Source organism: Brassica rapa, chromosome A06 (assembly GCF_000309985.2).
Source record: "Brassica rapa cultivar Chiifu-401-42 chromosome A06, CAAS_Brap_v3.01, whole genome shotgun sequence".
NCBI classification, from domain to species: Eukaryota; Viridiplantae; Streptophyta; class Magnoliopsida; order Brassicales; family Brassicaceae; genus Brassica; species Brassica rapa.
The window spans coordinates 22,599,574-22,619,641 of record NC_024800.2 but is presented as its reverse complement, the minus strand read 5'-3'; the positions used below and the strand labels follow the sequence as shown (position 1 = coordinate 22,619,641).

Here is a 20,068-nt window from a genome sequence, read left to right as displayed (position 1 = left end):
CATTTTGATTATTTAACAGACGTACAAAATCTTACATATCTATTAGAATTTTATTATGTATATATTACCGATTTATAATATATAGCTTACAGTTAACCAACTTTATAATTACCAAAAAAAAACTATTTTCTGTCTTTATTTTTATCAGAATTTCAATAAGAATAATTTGAAAATAATATTACACTAAGCAAACATTTTCAAATAATACATTAACAAAATATATTTCCAAACAATCTAAAATAATAAGGTTCATTTTGATAGTTTTTTAATTTAAATACATGTTATTTGAAAAACAAATAAATATCTAAAAATGAAATATTTTTAAAAGAGAAAATTCTAAAATTAATTATAACTATATTTTTGTGGGTTGTTTGTTCCGCTGTAATTGACAAATATTTTTGTCGCTAAGAGACATATTACAGTATGAAATTACATTTATTTAAACTAAAAAAATAGAAAATAAAATATTATAGTATATAAATATTGCAAATAATATAAATATAGTTATCCTTATAAACCCAAAATTTATATAAATATACATTGTCTAAACTAAACTAATTTTTTATTGAAAATAATCTTGCACTTTGAAAGCGCTGATCAAAATCTAGTTTACATAATTAAAAAGCAATATTTGTTTTAACTATGCACTAAATTTTTTTTTCCTTTTTGATCAAACTATACTCTAAAAAAATAAGAAAAAGTTTTGGTTTCTTTTGATAACACAATACTCCATTGGCCATTGTTTCCCTCTATTGGCAACATCATATCTCGATACGCAACGTACGTGTGAGTGATGTTAAAGTCCGTGATACATTAGCTATTTTAAAAATTATTTCCACATCATGTGTTTTATATAATGGTGGTTGACTTGCGGAGACAACGTGATAGGGTACTGGCACTGCGGTGGGGTGGGGTGGAGAAGTGTATAGCCCTAACGACTAACGTGAGGAAGAAGCCACACACAAAAACTACAATGGGAAGGGAAGTGGAAGATGGCCATCTTACCTCTTTGGCGAAGCTTGTTTCCACACACCAACGTTAGGATCAAAGTACTCTGATGAGTATGATTGTTATTCTACAAAGCTTAACCAGGAAACGTATATGTCACTATGTCAGAGCCTGTTTTCTTCTTCGGGGGACCTGGTCAGAATCGTTTTTGTCCTTAACTTTTACCTTTGTAGAGATTATTTCATATAATTGTATGATTAATCAAAATCCTTAATCAATCCTATGTGTTCAATGTCTAAATGCAAAACTGACCTTATATGAACGTAATGAATAAAACTATGCATCTTCCCTTGATTCAAAATAAGAGAAATACCAAATTTATAAAGACTACTTTCATTCATTTATTCTGAACATAAGAACTTATCTAGTTAATTAGCCTTAAACTTTACTTTGTTTACACACAACACATGCGGTAAAAACCCTAAAACCAACCTCAAAATTGTGTGATTATTGATTATTATACAAAACCTAAAGCTTCACCTTCTACCCTTTTACTTGTCGTCCTCCGACCAGATAAACTAACAAGTAGAGGTGCCTCAGGTGCCTCAGTTGCAGTCTTTTGAGTCGCCCCAAGTCCTTGTTGGCGAAGAACATACAAGACCTCCTTCATGGAAGGTCTGTGACTAGGCAATGTGTTAGTACACATCAGACCTAGCTTGAACACTGTTGTCATCTCTTCCGTGTTAGAAGCACCTTTGATGTCCTCATCAAAAGCCTCTGTGATCGGTTTCTTAGATTGGTAATGCCTCCATGACCAATCTGCCAAGTTTGTATGTTCATCTCCGTTGTTACCTTCTCTTCCAGTCACCAGCTCTAACAAAACTACACCGAAGCTATACACATCGATCTTTTCATCCACCTTTGAGGTATATGCGTATTCTGCAACACTAAAGATGTTAGAGACCAAACAATATATTGAGACCTGCATGAACTATTAAAAGGGTGTTATTATTACCTGGAGCAATGTAACCGAAGGATCCAGCAACAGCTGACATAGTTTGAGGTTGTTGGTTTTGCTTAACCAACAATTTAGCCAACCCGAAATCAGCAATCTTGGCGTTGAATTCATAATCAAGCAATATGTTGCTTGACTTGACATCTCTGTGTATGATCGCAGGAGTACAATCATGATGCATATAGCAAAGTCCTTGCGCTGCACCGACCGCAATATTCAACCTCTGTGCCCAATTCAAGCCATTAGCCTCTGCATCACCTCCTTTCTTCTTACCATGTAGCCATTGATCCAGGCTGCGTTTCTCCAAGTACTCATACACCAGAAGCTTTGAATCCTCTCTGGAGAAACAACACAGTAGTTTCACTATATTCACGTGCCTGATCGTCCCCAAAATCTCAACTTCAGCAATGAACTCTTTCTCGAGGTTCTTGTCAAGCTTCTTGTTGTCCCATATCCTCTTCACCGCTACGTTTTCTCCTGAGGATCCGATGTGTATCTTGTAAACTTTGCCTGATCCTCCACTCCCGATCACATTGTGTTCCATCAGATTCGAAACGATGTCGTGTTCCGCGAAGTCTACTCTGTGGAAAGAAGTTAGCTTCCACGTCTCTAAGCCTCTCTCTCTTCTTGGTTTCCTTGTGCAGTCCCGAACCACAAAGAACGTGACAATAAAAGTGAAGGCGAGGAGCAGAACAGCAATGACTATTGCGAGGAGTGTCCCAGGCAACTGTTTTGATCTCCGAAGCATTTTCTGACAATCCGGTAAGTTAACAACTGGCTTGTCTGCACAGAGATTGGTGTTGTTCCAGAAACTTGTCAAGTACTTAAGTTTATTAAGTTGGTCTGGTACTTCTCCGGTGAGCATGTTTGATGACAAATCAAGTGTTATGAACTTCCGATTCCCTATCTCCGGTGGGATTTTTCCGGAGAATTGATTATCCGATAGATCAAGACCGGACAAGCGCGGCAACAACCCTAGAGCTCTAGGAATCTTCCCGGAAAGTTTGTTCTGTGATAGACTTAACGTTGACAACGACTTCCATGAGATGATTTCATCTGGTAACTCGCCGGAGAGATTATTCGAGTCGAGGAAGATCGATATGAGTCTTGACAAGGACGTTAACTCCGTGGGGATCTCACCGGAGAACCGGTTGTTTCGAGCCTTGAACTCTTCAAGGGAAGACCAAGTAGTAATTGTCCGAGGAATTTCACCGGAAAACTCATTGTTATCGATATCAATCCTTGAAAGCTTGCGAGCAAGTTTCTCCGGTAATTTCCCGGTGAAGAAGTTGTTACTCACCTGGAGACTATGTATCTCTTTAGCAGTCCATATCCCGGAAGGAAACTCACCGGAGAAGCGGTTGTTCTGTAGATGAACTGAGCGGAGGGACCCACAGTTCCCGAACGACTCCGGAATCGAACCGGTTAAATTGTTATAGGAGAGATCAAGTTCAACAATGTTGGTCGCCGAAATAGATTTGGGGATTTCTCCGGTTAGGTTATTTACGCAGAGATAGAGGATGGTTAGGTTCTTCAACTCGAATAAGACGTCTGGGATCCGACCCGATAACTTGTTACCTGACAAGTCCACGTGTTTGAGATCCGTCATTTTCTCAAAAATAACGGCTGGGATTTCTCCGATCAAATTCATCTCCGTGAACCTCAAGTACTTGAGTTTCGTCAACTTCCCAAACTCCGCCGGGATCTCCGCCGGCAAAAAATTATCGTTGTACTCCAAACGAAGCTCTCGGAGCTCCGATAAGTCTCCTATCTCCGGCGGAAACGTACCGTTGTATTCGCTCATGTTAAGATTCAAAACCGTGAGCTTGGAGAGCAGACCGATGTTCTTTGGGATATCGCCGGAGAAGGCGTTGGCACCGAGGTCGAGAAACTCGAGTTCTGGTGAGAGACGGTTGATGCGAAGAGTGCCGTTGAAGTAGTTCTGGGACAGATCGAGATGGCGAAGCTTGGTGCAGTTGTAGAGAACGGTCGGAAAGTCTCCGGAGAATCGATTAGACGACAAGTCGAGAGTTTCCAGGTTTGGGAAATCGCATATGTTGGTCGGAACCGCGGTGGTGATCTGGTTCTTGAGACTTATTCCGGTGACGTTTCCGGCGACGCAGGTAATCTCCGACCAGTCGCACGGGGAAGATGTGTTGTTCCATAGGCGGAGAGACGGTGGGTCTCCGAGACTTCGTTTCAGGTTAAGGAGTGTTGACCGTTCGTCGAACTGCGAAATTACAGAAAAGGGTAGTGAGGTGAGAAAGAGAAATACGAAGGGTAAGAGGGTCATATTGTAATTGTGATTGATTGGGTTTTGCCGGGAAATTTGGCAGAGAGAGAGTTTGACTGGGAGATTCGATTCATACAAGTTTGAAGTAAGGTGAAGTTTTTAACGATTTTTTATAGATAAGATAAGAGGTGAGTTTGATAAGAGGTGAATGATTAGCTGAATAGTCAGAAAAGTTATTTGAATTTTCGAATCTCTTTTTTGTTTTAATCGTTTAGACGACTTTTCTTTGGTTGCGGGAGGGTAAAATTTTTTTCTTTTTTTTAACAATATATATACAAAAGTAAAAATATTTAATAAAAATTTTAAAACTGAAATTATGAAAATATTAAAATATATCTATTATATTTTAATTAATATTATAAATTTTATAATAAAAACAATTTCAATAAATTTTCAAAAATTAAAATTATAACTTTCTAAATATAAATTTTATATTTATTATAATTTTATGATTTTTGATATTTTTATAATTATATTAATTAAATATGTTAATTATTATTTGACTGTTACCGCATGGTAGTTAACCAGTCATAAGTCACCCGCAAACGCACCAATTTTTAACCGCAGTACCAGTCGTACAAATCTCTTAAAACCGCTAGAAACCGCAACCACCCGCATCCACAAACTCCCGCAACCGCAACCGCAACCGCTGCGTTTGAACCAGTCAGGCCCTAAATCAAGATATTTTGTATTCCAAATATCGATTAACTACTTTTATGCGTGTTTAGTTTGATTATTATTGGATAGATATTCGATTGGTGGATACCATCAAAGCGTTAAAGTACCACATATATGGTAGTCCAGTTGGTTTAAATATATGTGTTGGTGCTGTTGTACTCCTAGGTTTGATCCACCGTGGAAAAGGATTCTTACGCCAAAATGGTATCAATGTCGGCCGGGTTCCGGGCCCGGAGATTAAGGGCTTTGATCCAGAACCTTCGGATTAAAAAAAAGAAGAAGTATACGTTAAGTAACAAAGTTAGTTTTACAAATGAGATTCGGTGCCATCTAGAACATCGCGGGAGAGTTAAGAAGGCGTTGTATTAAGAGATATGCTAATCCAGGAGGGGTGTTCAGTTCAAACACGCGAGCATTATTCACGAGTGATCCATTGATTATAGCCCACCCATTTCTCTGAAATCTATTGCCAAGAAACTTGTTCCATTTGACTTGTCATTAACTCAACAGGAAAGTATCCTGATTTTGTGACAGAAATCTCCGGTTTAATTAACTAGAACAAAACTTTCAAAGTGTATTTAGTTTTAGTTAAAAGTACTAATATTAAAACTTGTTATTTTTGAAAAGTAACATTGAATGTATAAGTTCAACCAGTCATGAAGAATACTATGTATTATTTGACACACAATATCTAAAATATACAGAAGTTCACTGATATATGAAAATTATTTATTTTTGAAACATTTTTTTAAAACAACTTATATTATGAAATAGGAGGACTATTACATGTCTTTGCTAAAAAAAAAAAGACTATTACATGTTGTGATATCGAATTTAAAAAGGAATACGAGCTTTTAGTCTAGAACCTCCTCATATTAAAAAAAAGTCACAAAATGAAATCAAAGATATCTATGATTTTATATGATTCGGCTATAACTAATAAATATATTATTGATAAATACCTTAAGATAATAATAAAAACTTCTTCTCACATACTCCTTCCGTTTCAAAATAATATATATTTTAGGATTTTCACACTTATTAATAAAACATAATAAATTTAGTTATTAATACATAACTAGATTTCCACCCGCACAACCGTGCGGATATATATTTTGACATTTATATATATAGATATTTGTTTTACATAATTATTTTATATTTTTAATGTTACTCACATATTTAAATGTTCATATAATTATGCCAAATATAATAATTTTATAGTTTTCATGCTGTAAATTAAAATCATCACATATATATGTTGCTTATTATATATTTGTCCTATTGAATTTGCGTTTGATTACTAAACTAATTTTTTTAATGCATGAAACAACATATATGAAAAGAATTTTGTATTTAATTTATTATAATCATGATCCGTAATTCAAATCGCTAGATTTTTTTAGTAATTTTTTAATGTTTATTAATTTTATATAATAAATTACTGTATATTAAAAAGTTAAGATAAGTTAAATTTTTATAGATGTATTATATAGTTACTAATATAACCCGTTCTACCAACATATTATATTTTTAGCATAAATATTTTATATTTATGAAAATAAAATATGTTAACTTATCAATTTAAAATAATTTTATCATATTTATTCAATATAAAATTTTTTTTTTTAAAATGATAGATATTATTATAAAATTGATAAAATAGGATATCATTTTATTCTTTTAGTAACATTCATTACTAATTACAAAATTAGTTGAAAAATATTATATTCAATTTATGCCAATTAAGATCTTATTATAATCTTTTTCAAGAGATTTTAGAATTTTAATTTTTTTTTAAAAAAAATTAAAAGATATAAAATATATTATGATTAAAGTAGTTAAAAATATTATGTATATCAGCATTATGATCACATTAATATAAAATTTAAATGATGGTCCAAATAAAAACTATCACTCATCAAAAAATCATGATTTTTAATTATTAGAAAACAAATTTGAAAAAAATTAAAAAATATAAATATTTATTTCTAACAAATCTTTAAAAATTATTAAAAAATGTATTTGTGAAATTAATAATTCATTTTATTTAAAAATTTTCGTTTATAAACCAAAACTATATTCAATTTTAATTTCTAATTATATTTTAATAATTTAAATTAAAACTAACTAATTTTGATAGTAAATTTAAAAAGATTCTTAGAAGATTTTAAAGATTTTGTTTAGAACATTTTATATATTACATTTGTATTTCAAATAAAAAGATAAAGATATTAAAAGATATAATAATGAACTTATGTTAAATATGATATTTTTTAGGAATGGTCCAAACTAAAAAAATCACACATGAAAAGAAGTCATGACTTCTATTTTAATATATAAGATTTTATGTAATTTTATACTCCCTCTGTTTTCTTTTATATGTCGTTATAAATACTTTCACACAGATTAATGCACTAAGTACATTTCCTTTCTTATCCTTCATTAATTGATTTTTTTTTTTTGAAACACTTATTTTTGAAACACATCCTTCATTAATTGATTATTTTGTATACTAAAGCACGTGAAATAGAATAAATATAGGGTAACCATAGTCTTTTGTCACTATCATTTGCATTGTTTTCTGAAATACGACAAGTATATTGAAACATTTTTTTCTCTCCAAAACGTCTTTTAAAACAGAACGGAGGGAGTATTTCCTATAAAGCTTCAAAAAATGCAATTAGTGTTCTTGAAGTTCACAATTTCTCATTATTAGTTGACAAAAAATACATTAAAAACATAAAAAATATAGTGTTCTTGAAGTTCACAATTTCTCATTATTAGTTGACAAAAAATACATTAAAAACATAAAAAATACATCTTTTTAAAACAAATTTTTTTCAAGGATATATAACTTTTTTTTAAACGGAAGGATTGTATAGCATTTAAAGATCAAAATAAATAAAATAGATTATATTAAAGAGATAAAAGACGCTATTATTTCTAAGATTAAATGAATATAAATTTGGTATAAAGTTTATATTAAATAGAATTGGTATAGAATTGGTAGGTGGGTTTAGGAATTTTTAAAAAAAATTAATATTTAAAATAAAAATTTAAAAAATATTTTCAATAGTAGTTTTCAGATTTCAAAATAAAATTTTAAAAGAAAACAAAATGAAAATTCAAAAAACAATTGAAAAAAAAATTGGGAAAATTTTACTTTTACACTTTGTTGGATACCACTTTTCAACTTTACCATCAGTCTAAGGACATTTTCAGAAATACACACTTTCATTAATGAGCAAAAGACAATAACACCCTTACCTTATCTTCTTCTCCACTATTGGTTTCTCTCCCTGTCCTCGAGTCACCGTCATCTCTCTCTCACCGTCGTCTCTCTCTCTCACCGTCGATTTCCGGCGCCTCTCTCACCGCCTAGTTCTGGTGTCTCTCTCACCGTCGATCTCTCTTTCCCATCGATCTCTCTCTCACCGTCGACTTCCGGTGACGAAATCGATTCAAAAATCTCCAAGATGTCAACTCATATTACGTGATTCACAACTTATGTCTCTACTTTCTGTATTTTTGTTTGATTCGATTTGTGCTTTCTCTTATCGAAAAATCAAACAAGGTTCTCTTAGATATCTCATTTAAAGAGGTCGATCTAAGAGAAACAGATTTGATAGTGAAACGTTGAGAGTGAAAACATGAGTATTTGAAAACTTAAATCTGGTTTTGCTCATATTAAGATTGATCTGAATGGTTCCGGCTAAAAAAGAGATTTTCCGATAGTGAAAACTGCATATAAGGAAGAGATAATTTCCGATAGTAAAAAACTGAATATTAAGGAATTGTAAACCCTTATAAATCTGGGTTTCATGAGATTGTTGATAAATACAACTCAATGATTTATAAGGAATTATAAACCCTTTATAAATCTGGGTTTCTACCAGGAAACTCTTCTGCAGATCTGTTATGTCTACATAGGACTAACAAGGGCTTCGACAATACTGAAGTGTTGGAGGTGGAGAAGAAAAATAATGTGAGTTTTTACTAAAGTTTATAAATATATTTGTACTGTATTGTTTAGAAAGAGTTTATAAACATACTCCTTGAAAAAGGGTTACAAGCAGACGCCTTGGTAAAAAATGTGAAGCGTTTAGACATTTTAGATATTTTTCATTTTGTACTTTTCTGTAACACGTTGCTTGCATCATTCACACACTAGCCCTTAACATTACATTAGATTATGAGAATGGTTGCTCTGTTTCTTCTTGGCTTGTTTTTGTGTGTCAACTCGCATGTTTCACTTGTCTTAACACTTGCTTATGTCATGCCCTCATTAGCTCCTGCCATTTACATGAGATTACTAAGTTAACTATATTGTTTCATAATGGTTTATAAATAAGAGATTACAGAGACTTATAAAACGTTTTTATCTTTGTTACAGGTGTGGTTACTACAGTGTTTGGATTCTCTGAGGAATTCAAACATTTGGTGAACCCAAACATCCTCATGATAAGGACTTTGACAGTGTTATACAACTAGTTCAACAAATACAATTGTAGAAAATCGATTGGGAACAAGGATTTGTGGATGTTTTCTTACAACAGAAGACATTGGTCGACAAAGCAGGACAGAAGACAAAGATGTACAGCAAAACCTCTAAGGTCATTGTGTTTTTGATGTTTTATAAGACTTTATCAAATTTGAAATTGTTAAGTTATGTTAATATTATAAGCATTTATAATCTCTTTTTGTTTGAAATAGGAGCAAACACAATATCAAGAAGAACAACAAGTGGAAGCTGATGCTGAATTCGGTGACGGTGATAAAGAAAGAGAACATCAAAAATCAATGAAGTAAGCTAATATATAAACTTATAAATTTGGACTATCATTTAAAAAAAATTAAAGCCATCCTAAATTTGTTATTGTTTTTTTTCTCTCTTGGAAATAGGGTTGATGAAGAATAAGAAGAAAAAATGAAGCTGATACAAAGTTGAGGAGTCCGTGCAAGCTGAAAGGCAGAATGAAGAAGAGGAAATAAGGTAAATAACTCTCTTTATAATGGTTTATAAATGTTATTTTCTGATCGTGTTCTCAAAATTGAATGATGAATATGTTTATATAGCCATCATAATACTTTTTAGGAACAAGAGCATAAGAAGAATAAAGAGAAAAGAAAAGATGAAGCGTATGAGAAAGCTAAGGAGAAATTTCAAGATGAAGATGGTTCCAAACTCGATAAGTTAATCCAAATGCTTTATGATTTGAATAAACGAGTAGAAGTAATCGAGAATGTCTTAGGAGTGGTAAGCAAATAACTTTACCAAGCACTTATAAATATTTTCACATGTTATTTTCTTTACCTATTATGACATGATTTTTTGAAGGCAGACGGTTATGAGAGTCCATGCAACTATGATGATACAAAAGGTGCACCAAATGATGAAAATGAAGAAGAAGAAAATTCTGGTGGTAAAAGAAATGCAACAGGTGATGAAAATGATGAAGAAGGAATTTCTGATACACAGCAACTAACGGAAGTGAATATTCTTAGGGAAAATGAGAATACAGAGAAAATCACTCCAGACGAAGACACTGAAAAAAGTGAAAAAAAAAAGATGCATGGAACAAAAGTCACAGTTACAATTCTAAAAAATAGAATATAAAGGTTTATAAAAATTTTTATATTAAGCTTAACTAATCTTATCTTTTGTAGATGACGTCATCTACTCCAACATTCACTACTCCAAACTTTGATATAAGGGTATAAAATTTAATATATTTTATAAGGCCTTGTAAATTTTAATGTATAAAGCTTAAAATTATAGTTTCTAAATAATTTGTTTACATATTACATCGCCTATAAATAAGTATTCGCAAGAGATGATTAAACCATTTATAAGCATTATCTATGGATTCATAAACAATAATGTATTAAAATTTATTAAACATCACTTATAAACCTTCGTAAAACTCAGATATACTAGTTTATAAAGTATTATATAAACTCATAGATGAAATTTAAACACAAAAAATGATATGTAAAGGCTGATAAATAACTTATAACCCTTTATATATCTTATAATAATATTTTAGAAAGCATTATGAAAATTAATGATAAAAAGTTTAAAAAATAAAATCGGTGATATAAATACATGAAGATGCTCGTTACTAATTTTCTTAAAAAATAAACTAGAGTAAATGTAAAGTGCAAATGATTTACAGCTTACAATCACTTATAAGAACACGTGCTACACATATATATTACAGAAAGACATGTGTCTTGTTTCTCTTATATGTGTCAAGAACATATATATTACATATAAAAACATGTGTCTTCTCTCTCTTTCTGCAACTCTTATCTTCTTGAACATTGTGTTTCCCTCTGAAAACATAAAAACATAAGGCTAAATATATATATTGTTTTAAGGTTTCTTTTATAAGGTCTTATAAATATAAAAATTGTAATAAATACCTCAAGGGGGGTTACTGTTTCCAGCAATATGCAAATCATGAGTAATTAAAACTTCATCCCGTGTCTGAATCGTATTTGACACAATCCTTGATGATAAATGAGTTCTTATGTGAAACGTTAACAAAAAACATAAAGCTAATAGTAAATCTCCAAATGACATCATTATATTTATAAGGTCTTATAAATGTAAAAGTTGTAATAAGTATTGCTATGACATACTTCCAGCAATAAGCAAATCTTGAGTATTACATACTATCTTGTAAAATAACTAACTGATAACTATCATAAACGAAAACCTTAACAAGGAGTTCCATGTAGTTACCTTAATGGTTATACATAGATGAAGGCATCCATTCTCTTGAAGTTTGTTCATATATGATGCTACTTGACGATCATTCCTAATAAATACCGGAGGGAGCTCTTTTGAACTAAAGTTTAACTTTGAAGGTGAGACATAGCTAAGATTTATACTGTTTAACTTGGAAGGTGAGACATCGATTCCAAAATTTTCTAAAACAACCTCAATCAAATCATTGTAGCTGATATCTTCAAGAATCATACTAAGACAAGATCCCCTTTCATCATCGACTATGAAATCCCAATGAATTCCATTTATTAGTTTCCAGTCTCCACGTATAGAACACAATTTGATCTTCATAACCTGATTATATGAACATGGAGATTAGAGAAGGAATGATCAACAAGATATATAAAAAAAATACATAACACTATGTTCCTCATCGATAAAAATTTATAAGGTTTTATAAATCTGAGATTTGAAAATTTCATGAGAAAAACTTCGTCTCCTTTCCAGAAACCGATCGATCTTGAGAAACCAAGCAAAAATTATAAAAAAGAGACGAAAATCACTATCTATTATCCTCTGACCTTTGTTACGCGTTCGTGAAGAGAGATTGTTATGTTCGTTTGAGCTGTAGTCTTCGCCAAATCTCGTCGGACGTCAACGTCGTCGGAACCGTCAAATCTCGCCGGGAAAATCGCCGGAGTCGTCGAATCTCGCCGGAGTCGTCGAATCTCGCCGGAGTCGTCGAATCTCGCCGGAATCGTCGAATCTCTCGCTGGAGCCGTCTATCTATTTGGAGATTTTGAAAATTCTTGTTGGAGAAGATATATGTTTATGTTTAATTAGATAAGGGTATAATGGTACATTACCTATTAAAATTTTAAAGGTAAAGTTGGTTAGTGTAAAGTTGAAAAGTGGTATTAGAAAAGTGGTATTAGTGGCAATTTCCCCAAAAATTCTTATTTAAATATTTATATATTTATATATCTATAGAATAAGTATATAATTATTTTGTATATTTTTAATGAAATCTCTTTTAGTCATTTTTCATCTTTATGTATTCTTTTGGTCGAGAAACCTTTTTAAGATTTTCGAGAAATTTGTTCATATGTAGAGTTACTACTCCATATTTGAGATAGATTGTAACGAGCTCATTTCTAATCCATGAAAATAATCTATTTACCAATTATCGTAGTCGTAGTGCTAACTTTTTTTACCAAATTAATTTGGCGAATACATTCAGACAAAAATACCTTATACCAAATTTATAAAGACCATTTTCATTTATTCTGAACATAATTAGTTATCTTGTTAACTAGCCTAAAACTTTGCTTTTTTACACACAACACATGCGTTAAAATTCCAAAATCAAGCTCAACAATTGTCTTGATTACACAAAACCTATATCTTCATCTTCTGCCCTTTTACTTGCCCTCCGACCCGACAAACTAACCAGTAGAGGTGCCTCAGGTGCCTCTGCTGCAGTTTTTTTAGCCCCCTCAAGTCCTTGTTGGCGAAGAACATACAAGACCTCCTTCATGGAAGGTCTGTGACTAGGCAATGTGTTAGTACACATCAGACCTAGCTTGAACACTGTTGTCATCTCTTCCGTGTTAGAAGCACCTTTGATGTCCTCATCAAAAGCCTCTGTGATCGGTTTCTTAGATTGGTAATGCCTCCATGACCAATCTGCCAAGTTTGTATGTTCATCACCATTGTTTCCTTCTCTTCCAGTCACCAGCTCTAACAAAACTACACCGAAGCTATACACGTCGATCTTTTCATCCACCTTTGAGGTATATGCGTATTCTGCAAAATTAAATATGTCAGAGACCAAATCAATGAGACCTGCATGCACTATTATAAGGGTGTTATTATTACCTGGAGCAATGTAACCGAAGGATCCAGCAACAGCTGACATAGTATGAGGTTGTTGGTTTTGCTTAACCAACAATTTAGCCAACCCAAAATCAGCAATCTTGGCGTTGAATTCATAATCAAGCAATATGTTGCTTGACTTGACATCTCTGTGTATGATCGCAGGAGTACAATCATGATGCATATAGCAAAGTCCTTGCGCTGCACCGACCGCAATATTCAACCTCTGTGCCCAATTCAAGGTATTAGCCTCTGCATCACCTCCTTTCTTCTTACCATGTAGCCATTGATCCAGGCTGCGTTTCTCCAAGTACTCATACACCAGAAGCTTTGAATCCTCCCTCGAGATACAACACAGTAGTTTCACTATATTCACGTGCCTGATCGTCCCCAAAATCTCAACTTCAGCAATGAACTCTTTCTCGAGGTTCTTGTCAAGCTTCTTGTTGTCCCATATCCTCTTCACCGCTACGTTTTCTCCTGAGGATCCGATGTGTATCTTGTAAACTTTGCCTGATCCTCCACTCCCTATCACGTTGTGTTCCATCAGATTCGAAACGATGTCGTGTTCCGCGAAGTCTACTCTGTGGAAAGAAGTTAGCTTCCACGTCTCTAAGCCTCTGCTTCCTCTTGGCTTCCTTGTATGGTCTCGAACCACAAAGAACGTGACGACCAGAGTGACGGCGAGGAGCAGAACTGCGATGACTAGAATCATTGCGATGATTTTCCCAGGCAGCTGCTTTGATCTACGAAGCACTTTCCGACAATCTTGTAACTTAACGACCGGTGTGTCTGCACAGAGATTGGTGTTGTTCAAGAAACTTGTCTCGTACGCTAGGTTATCAAGCTGGTCCGGTACTTCTCCGGTGAGCATGTTTGACGACAAGTTAAGCGTTGTGAACTTCAGACTCCCGACCTCCGGTGGGATTTCGCCGGAAAGTTCGTTCTCCGACAGATCAAGATCGACCAAGCCTGGCAACAACCCTAGACCTCGAGGAATGTTCCCGGAGAGTTTGTTCTTCGATAAACTCAACGTCACCAACGACTTCCACGAGATGATTTCCTCCGGTAACTCGCCGGAGAGATTATTCGAATCAAGAAAGATCGATATGATTCTTGACAAGGACGTTAACTCCGTCGGGATCTCACCGGAGAACCGGTTGTTCCGAGCGCTGAACACTTCAAGGGAAGACCAAGAACCGACCGTCCGAGGAATCTCACCGGAGAATTCGTTGTTATCTATCTCAATCCTAGAGAGGTTCCAAGCGACTTTCTCCGGTAACTTGCCGGTGAAGAAGTTGTTACTAATCTGTAAACTATACATGTCTTTAGCAGTCCATATCTCGGAAGGAAACTCCCCTGAGAAGCGGTTGTTATAAAGCTGAACAGATAAGAGGGACCCACAGTTCCCGAGCGACTCTGGTATTACGCCGGTGAGGTTGTTCGAGAATACAACCACGCCGAGGAGATTCCCTCCCTTGCAGAGATTCTCCGGTATTTTCCCGGTTAACTGATTCTCCGACACTTCGAACGCCTCTAGCGGTGAGTATAAACCGAAATCTACCGGTATCTCACCGGTTAACTTATTGGTAAAGAGTCTCAGCTCCTTCAATTCCGGTAATTTTGCGATAGCCGGGGGTATTACGCCGGTTAACTGGTTTACGTACAGGTTTAGAGACTCTAATTTCGTCAGATTTCCGATTGTTTCCGGAATTGAACCGGTTAAATTGTTATACGAGAGATCAAGTTTAACAATGTTGGTAGCCGAACGAGATTTCGGTATCTCCCCGGTTAATTCATTTTGGTAGAGGTAGAGATCGGTTAGATTCTTCAACCCGAATAGAACGTCGGGGATTCGACCCGATAACTTGTTAGCGGACAAGTCCACGTGTTCGAGATCCGTCATGTTAGCGAAAACAACGGCTGGGATTTCTCCGATCAGATTCATCTCCGAGAACCACAAGAACTTAAGTTTCGTCAACTTCCCAAACTCCGCCGGAATCTCCGCCGGTAAAAACTTATCGTTGTACGCCAAACGAAGCTCTTGGAGCTCCGACAAGTCCCCGATCTCCGACGGAAAAGTACCGTCGTATTCGCTCATGTAGAGATTCAAAACCGTGAGCTTAGAAAACATACCTATCGTCTTCGGAATATCGCCGGAGAAACCGTTAGCACTGAGGTCGAGAATCTCGAGTTGTGGCGAGAGACGGTCGATGTCGGCGGGAAGTGAGCCGTTGAAGTTGTTCTGGGAGAGATCGAGATGGCGAAGCTTGGTGCAGTTGTAAAGAACGGTCGGAAACTCGCCGGAGAATAGATTAAACGACAAGTCAAGAGCTTCCAGGTTTGGGAAATCGCATATATTGGTCGGAACCGTTGCGGTGAAGTTCTGGTTATAGAAACTTATCCCGGTGACGTTTCCATCGACGCAGGTGATCCCCGACCAATCGCACGGGGAAGATGTGTCGTTCCATAGGCGGAGAGACGGTGGGTCTCCCAGACCGCGTTTCAGGGCAAGGAGTGTTGACCGTTCGTTGATCTGTGAAATTACAGAAAAGGGCAGTGAGGTGAAAAGTAAGAAGAGGACGGGTAAGGGTAAAAGAGTCATATTGTAACTGTGGTTGGTTAAGGTTTTGCCGGGAAATTCGGCAGACAGAGTTTGACTGGGAGATTCATACAAGTTTGAAGTAAGTTTGAAGTTTAAAACGTTTTTATAGAAATATAAGAGGTGAGTGATTAGCTGAATAGTCAAAAAAACATTTTTGAATTTTTGGACTCTCTTTTTATCGTTATCAGGCGACTTTTCTTCTTTTCTTTTTGTTAAAACCCAAAAAAGTAGAGCATTATACACGAACATTTCGTTATTAGCGCGCACAAAAAAAATTAAGCTATTTTATGTTCCAAATATCGATTAACTGTTGTTCAGTTTGATTATTATTGGTTAGATATTGGATTTGAAAGATACCATCAAAGCGTCTACGTCAAGTTAGATTTTACATAAGAGATTCGGTGCCATCTAGAACATCGGCGGGAGAGTTAGGAAGGTGTAGTAATATGCTAATCTAGGAATGTTCAGTTCAAACACGCGAGTAATTATTTAAATTATAGGCCACCCATTTCTCTGAAACGTAAAAGAAATTTCTGCCATTTGAAAAGTCAGAAAGTGAAGTCAAAGATGTCTATGATTTTTATATGATTCGGTTTCTAGTAATAACTAATAATCGATTCTTCCATATTGTAAAAGTTACTCACCTTGGTTTTTCTTCTCATTTCTAATCCATATTGGACAAAGTGTGTGGAGTCTAGATTGTAACGAGCAGCGAGCTCAATTTTCTCAATCATATTTAGTTTGTTATATGTTTTACCTTACATAACATATATTCAACTTACTAATGATCCTTGTGGTAACTATTTATCAATTTGACAAAATTTAATCGATATGATGCAACCACTATACTTTTTGTGGATGCTGGCGATCAGATTGCATTAAGACTTTTATTTTTTACTACTTGTGGCTCACAGGGAAAAAAAAAGTAGAAATTTCAGGCTTTCAAATTTGCAATCATACATTTTCTTGTTACAAAATAGATCTTTAGAGCATTTCTATTGTAAAATTCTAAATAATGAAAAACTTTTGATGAGTTTATCAAAATTTGAGATAGTTATTTAATGTTTGTGTGTTATTCTTAGTTTTTAATTGTGATATGCTTTTGTAGAACTTTCCAATGCAATGAATATATATATATGTCAAGTTAATGGATCTTGGTCGGAGAGAGATGAATGGATGGAAATAGAATTTATTCTACTTGACGCAGATGAGGTGATCTAGCAGGGACAGAAGTGTTGCTCCCGATCGCAGTACCCAATACAATCCAAAGCAGAGGCTATCGCCTAGGAATGATTGTTTTTAAAAAAGGATAAATATGACTATTTTAATTTTTTTTTATATTTTGTATTGATAATTGCATTAAAATTAGTTATATAACATATTCATGATTCAGTTTTTAATAAAATTACTTAAGTTTTTGAGGTATATAATACTGAAACTTTTAAAATATTTTATATAGTTTAAAAATACTTGATTCTAAAAATTATTTTATGAAGCATTGTATATATTATACAAATCACATATTTAATTACCATAATTATTTTGTGCAATATATTTAGGTCGTTTGGATAATGATAAAACTGGTTCTAGAACTTGTTTTTTTACTCATAAAATAAATTAAAAATTAAAAATCATTAACAAATCAAATTATAATATTATTTCTCAAACTCTCTATATGATTGATACCTAACAAAAAATTAATAAAGTAATTTCTTATTTAATATAAAATAAAATTTCAAAATATATTTTATAAATTAATTTATAAGCTTGTATAAATGACTTAAAACCTCTTATCATAATTTAAAACATATGATGAGCTAAGATAAATAATTTATAAATGTATTTATAATTTTTATAAATGATTTATAAAGCTTGTATGAATTTTATTAGACATTAGTAGTTATTATAATACTTTATATACAAATATAAGGCTTTATATAAGAATATAAAATCATTATATAAATTTTAATAAAAACATTCTTTATTATTTTATGTAGTTTACAAATATATAAAACAATTGATCAAACATTATTATTATTTCTATAGTTTTAACAAATAGTTACCATAAATAATTATTTACAATATCATGTAGATTTTTGGCAAGTGATATTAACTATTTATAGACTTATTTTTTCTATTAAATCTAATTCAAATAAAAATAAATTAAAATTTACCGACCAATCAATTTATAACAATTTTTTAAGATTTCATAAATGATCAACACAAAATAAAAAATCTCTTAAGTGACTTTTCAATTAATATATAGTAGGACAGTAGGATGAGATTTTAAAAAAGATTTTATAAATTAATTTATAAGCTCTTATAGATGATTTACCAAACTCTTATGATACCTTTTTTATCAACAAACTCTTATGATAATTTAAAATATACATTAAATCATTTGATAAATATTTTTATAGATGATTTATAAAGCATATAATATGAACTTTAGAAGATGTTAATAGTTATTATGATAATTTATATAAAATGTAATGCTTTTAAATAAGAATATAAAATCATTATATTGATTTAAATAAACTGTTTTCGTTTATTATTTTATGTATGTTAAAAATATAAAAAATGATCTATATTGAATAATATCGACCAATCAATTTATAACAATTTTTAGGATTTCATATATGATCGGCGCATAAGAAAAAGGCTCTACGTCACTTTTCAATTAATATATAGTAAAATAGTATAATGAGATTTTAAATAAATTTTACAAATTAATTTATAAGCTCTCATAGATGACCACAAACTCTTATAATAATTTAAAATCTACAATAAGCCAAGATAATTTGATAAATGTTTTTATAGATGATTTATAAAGCATATAATATGAACTTTAGAACATGTTAATAGTTATTATGATAATTCACACAAAATAAAATGCTTTTAAATAAGAATATAAAATCATTATATTAATTTATATAAACAGTTTGTCGTTTATTATTTTATGTATTTTATAAATATAGAAAATAATCCATTTATTTCTCTTTCTATAATTTAAAAAATTAGTTACCATAAATCATTATTTGTAATAGTATGTAAATTATTTGGCAAGTGATATTAATTGGTTATAGACTTACCTTTTATAGATATAAATAAAATAAATAAAAATTAAAAAATTAAAAAATTATCTACCAATCAAATTATAACAATTTTGTAAGAGTTCACCTATGATTACCACATAAGCAAAAATCAGTAAAATGAGTTCTCAATTAATATATAGAAGGATACCGGATAAATTAATCATCTAACTATTTTCGACATATTTTTTTTTCTTTGTGCAATAAAATATTTGTGTTGTCGGTTGTCGAATCGTCTATGTAATTTTTTTTATAATTATAATAAATCAGCGTTAAAAAAATGATTGTGTTTGCTTATCCGCTTAATATCCACAGCCTGAATATCCATAAGGTCAATAACTAAATAAACAAATTTTGTCACTTTTATTCGTTAAATCATTCGTGTTTAATTTATGGTTTTGCCACTCCGCAGTGATATTGTTCAAAACCAGATTTTCATCACCAAAAATCAATATTTGTTTCTTTTTGAAAATAAGAAAGTTGGTTTCTTTTGATCACACGATAATTTACAATTAATAACACCATTAGCCATTGTTTTTCTCTATTAGCTAATATCATATCTCGATACGTATTGTACGTGTGGCTGATGTTAAAGTCCGTGATACTATTTATTTTAAAAACATTTCCACATGTTGTCCGATTTTGAACGTTGAATCCCCAATTCAACGGTCTGAAACTCGTAAAGAGATAAGATGCGGATCCCTCGTGTTCTTGACTTCTCGATATTAGTTGTCTCCAACGTGTCAATCGCCACTTTTACCAAAAAAAAAAAAACGTGTCAATCGCCACACCGTCGGACCACATTGTATTGGTAAAGTCTTATCAA

At 32.7% G+C, this 20,068-nt stretch overlaps 3 protein-coding genes across 3 annotated transcripts in view; 1 reads left to right on the top strand and 2 right to left on the bottom strand.

Annotated features, from left to right (window-relative positions):
• The window catches only part of LOC103874503, a 524,448-nt gene that overhangs the window by 421,824 nt on the left and 82,556 nt on the right, over positions 1 to 20,068 (top strand). The window lies entirely within an intron of this gene.
• Positions 1,280 to 4,469, bottom strand: LOC103874438 (receptor-like protein 52). The gene is made up of 2 exons (XM_009152864.3): positions 1,964 to 4,469; positions 1,280 to 1,887 (listed from the first exon to the last, which is right to left on the bottom strand). Exons 1-2 carry the CDS (start codon positions 4,254 to 4,256, stop codon positions 1,466 to 1,468), a joined length of 2,715 nt encoding a protein of 904 aa, XP_009151112.2. The 5' UTR covers positions 4,257 to 4,469; the 3' UTR covers positions 1,280 to 1,465.
• On the bottom strand, positions 13,058 to 19,917 carry LOC103874436 (receptor-like protein 52). Its single transcript, XM_009152863.3, has 2 exons — positions 13,549 to 19,917; positions 13,058 to 13,476 (listed from the first exon to the last, which is right to left on the bottom strand). The coding sequence occupies exons 1-2, from the start codon at positions 16,397 to 16,399 to the stop codon at positions 13,058 to 13,060; spliced, it is 3,270 nt and encodes a 1,089-aa protein (XP_009151111.2). The 5' UTR covers positions 16,400 to 19,917.

Coding starts and splice junctions, on each gene's coding strand:
- LOC103874436 (XM_009152863.3), bottom strand. CDS start 16,399: ATGTTCGTGTATAATGCTCTACTTTTTTGGGTTTTAACAAAAAGAAAA. Junction 13,477..13,548: donor CTTCGGTTACATTGCTCCAG/GTAATAATAACA, acceptor TTAATTTTGCAG/AATACGCATATACCTCAAAG.
- LOC103874438 (XM_009152864.3), bottom strand. CDS start 4,256: ATGACCCTCTTACCCTTCGTATTTCTCTTTCTCACCTCACTACCCTTT. Junction 1,888..1,963: donor CTTCGGTTACATTGCTCCAG/GTAATAATAACA, acceptor TTAGTGTTGCAG/AATACGCATATACCTCAAAG.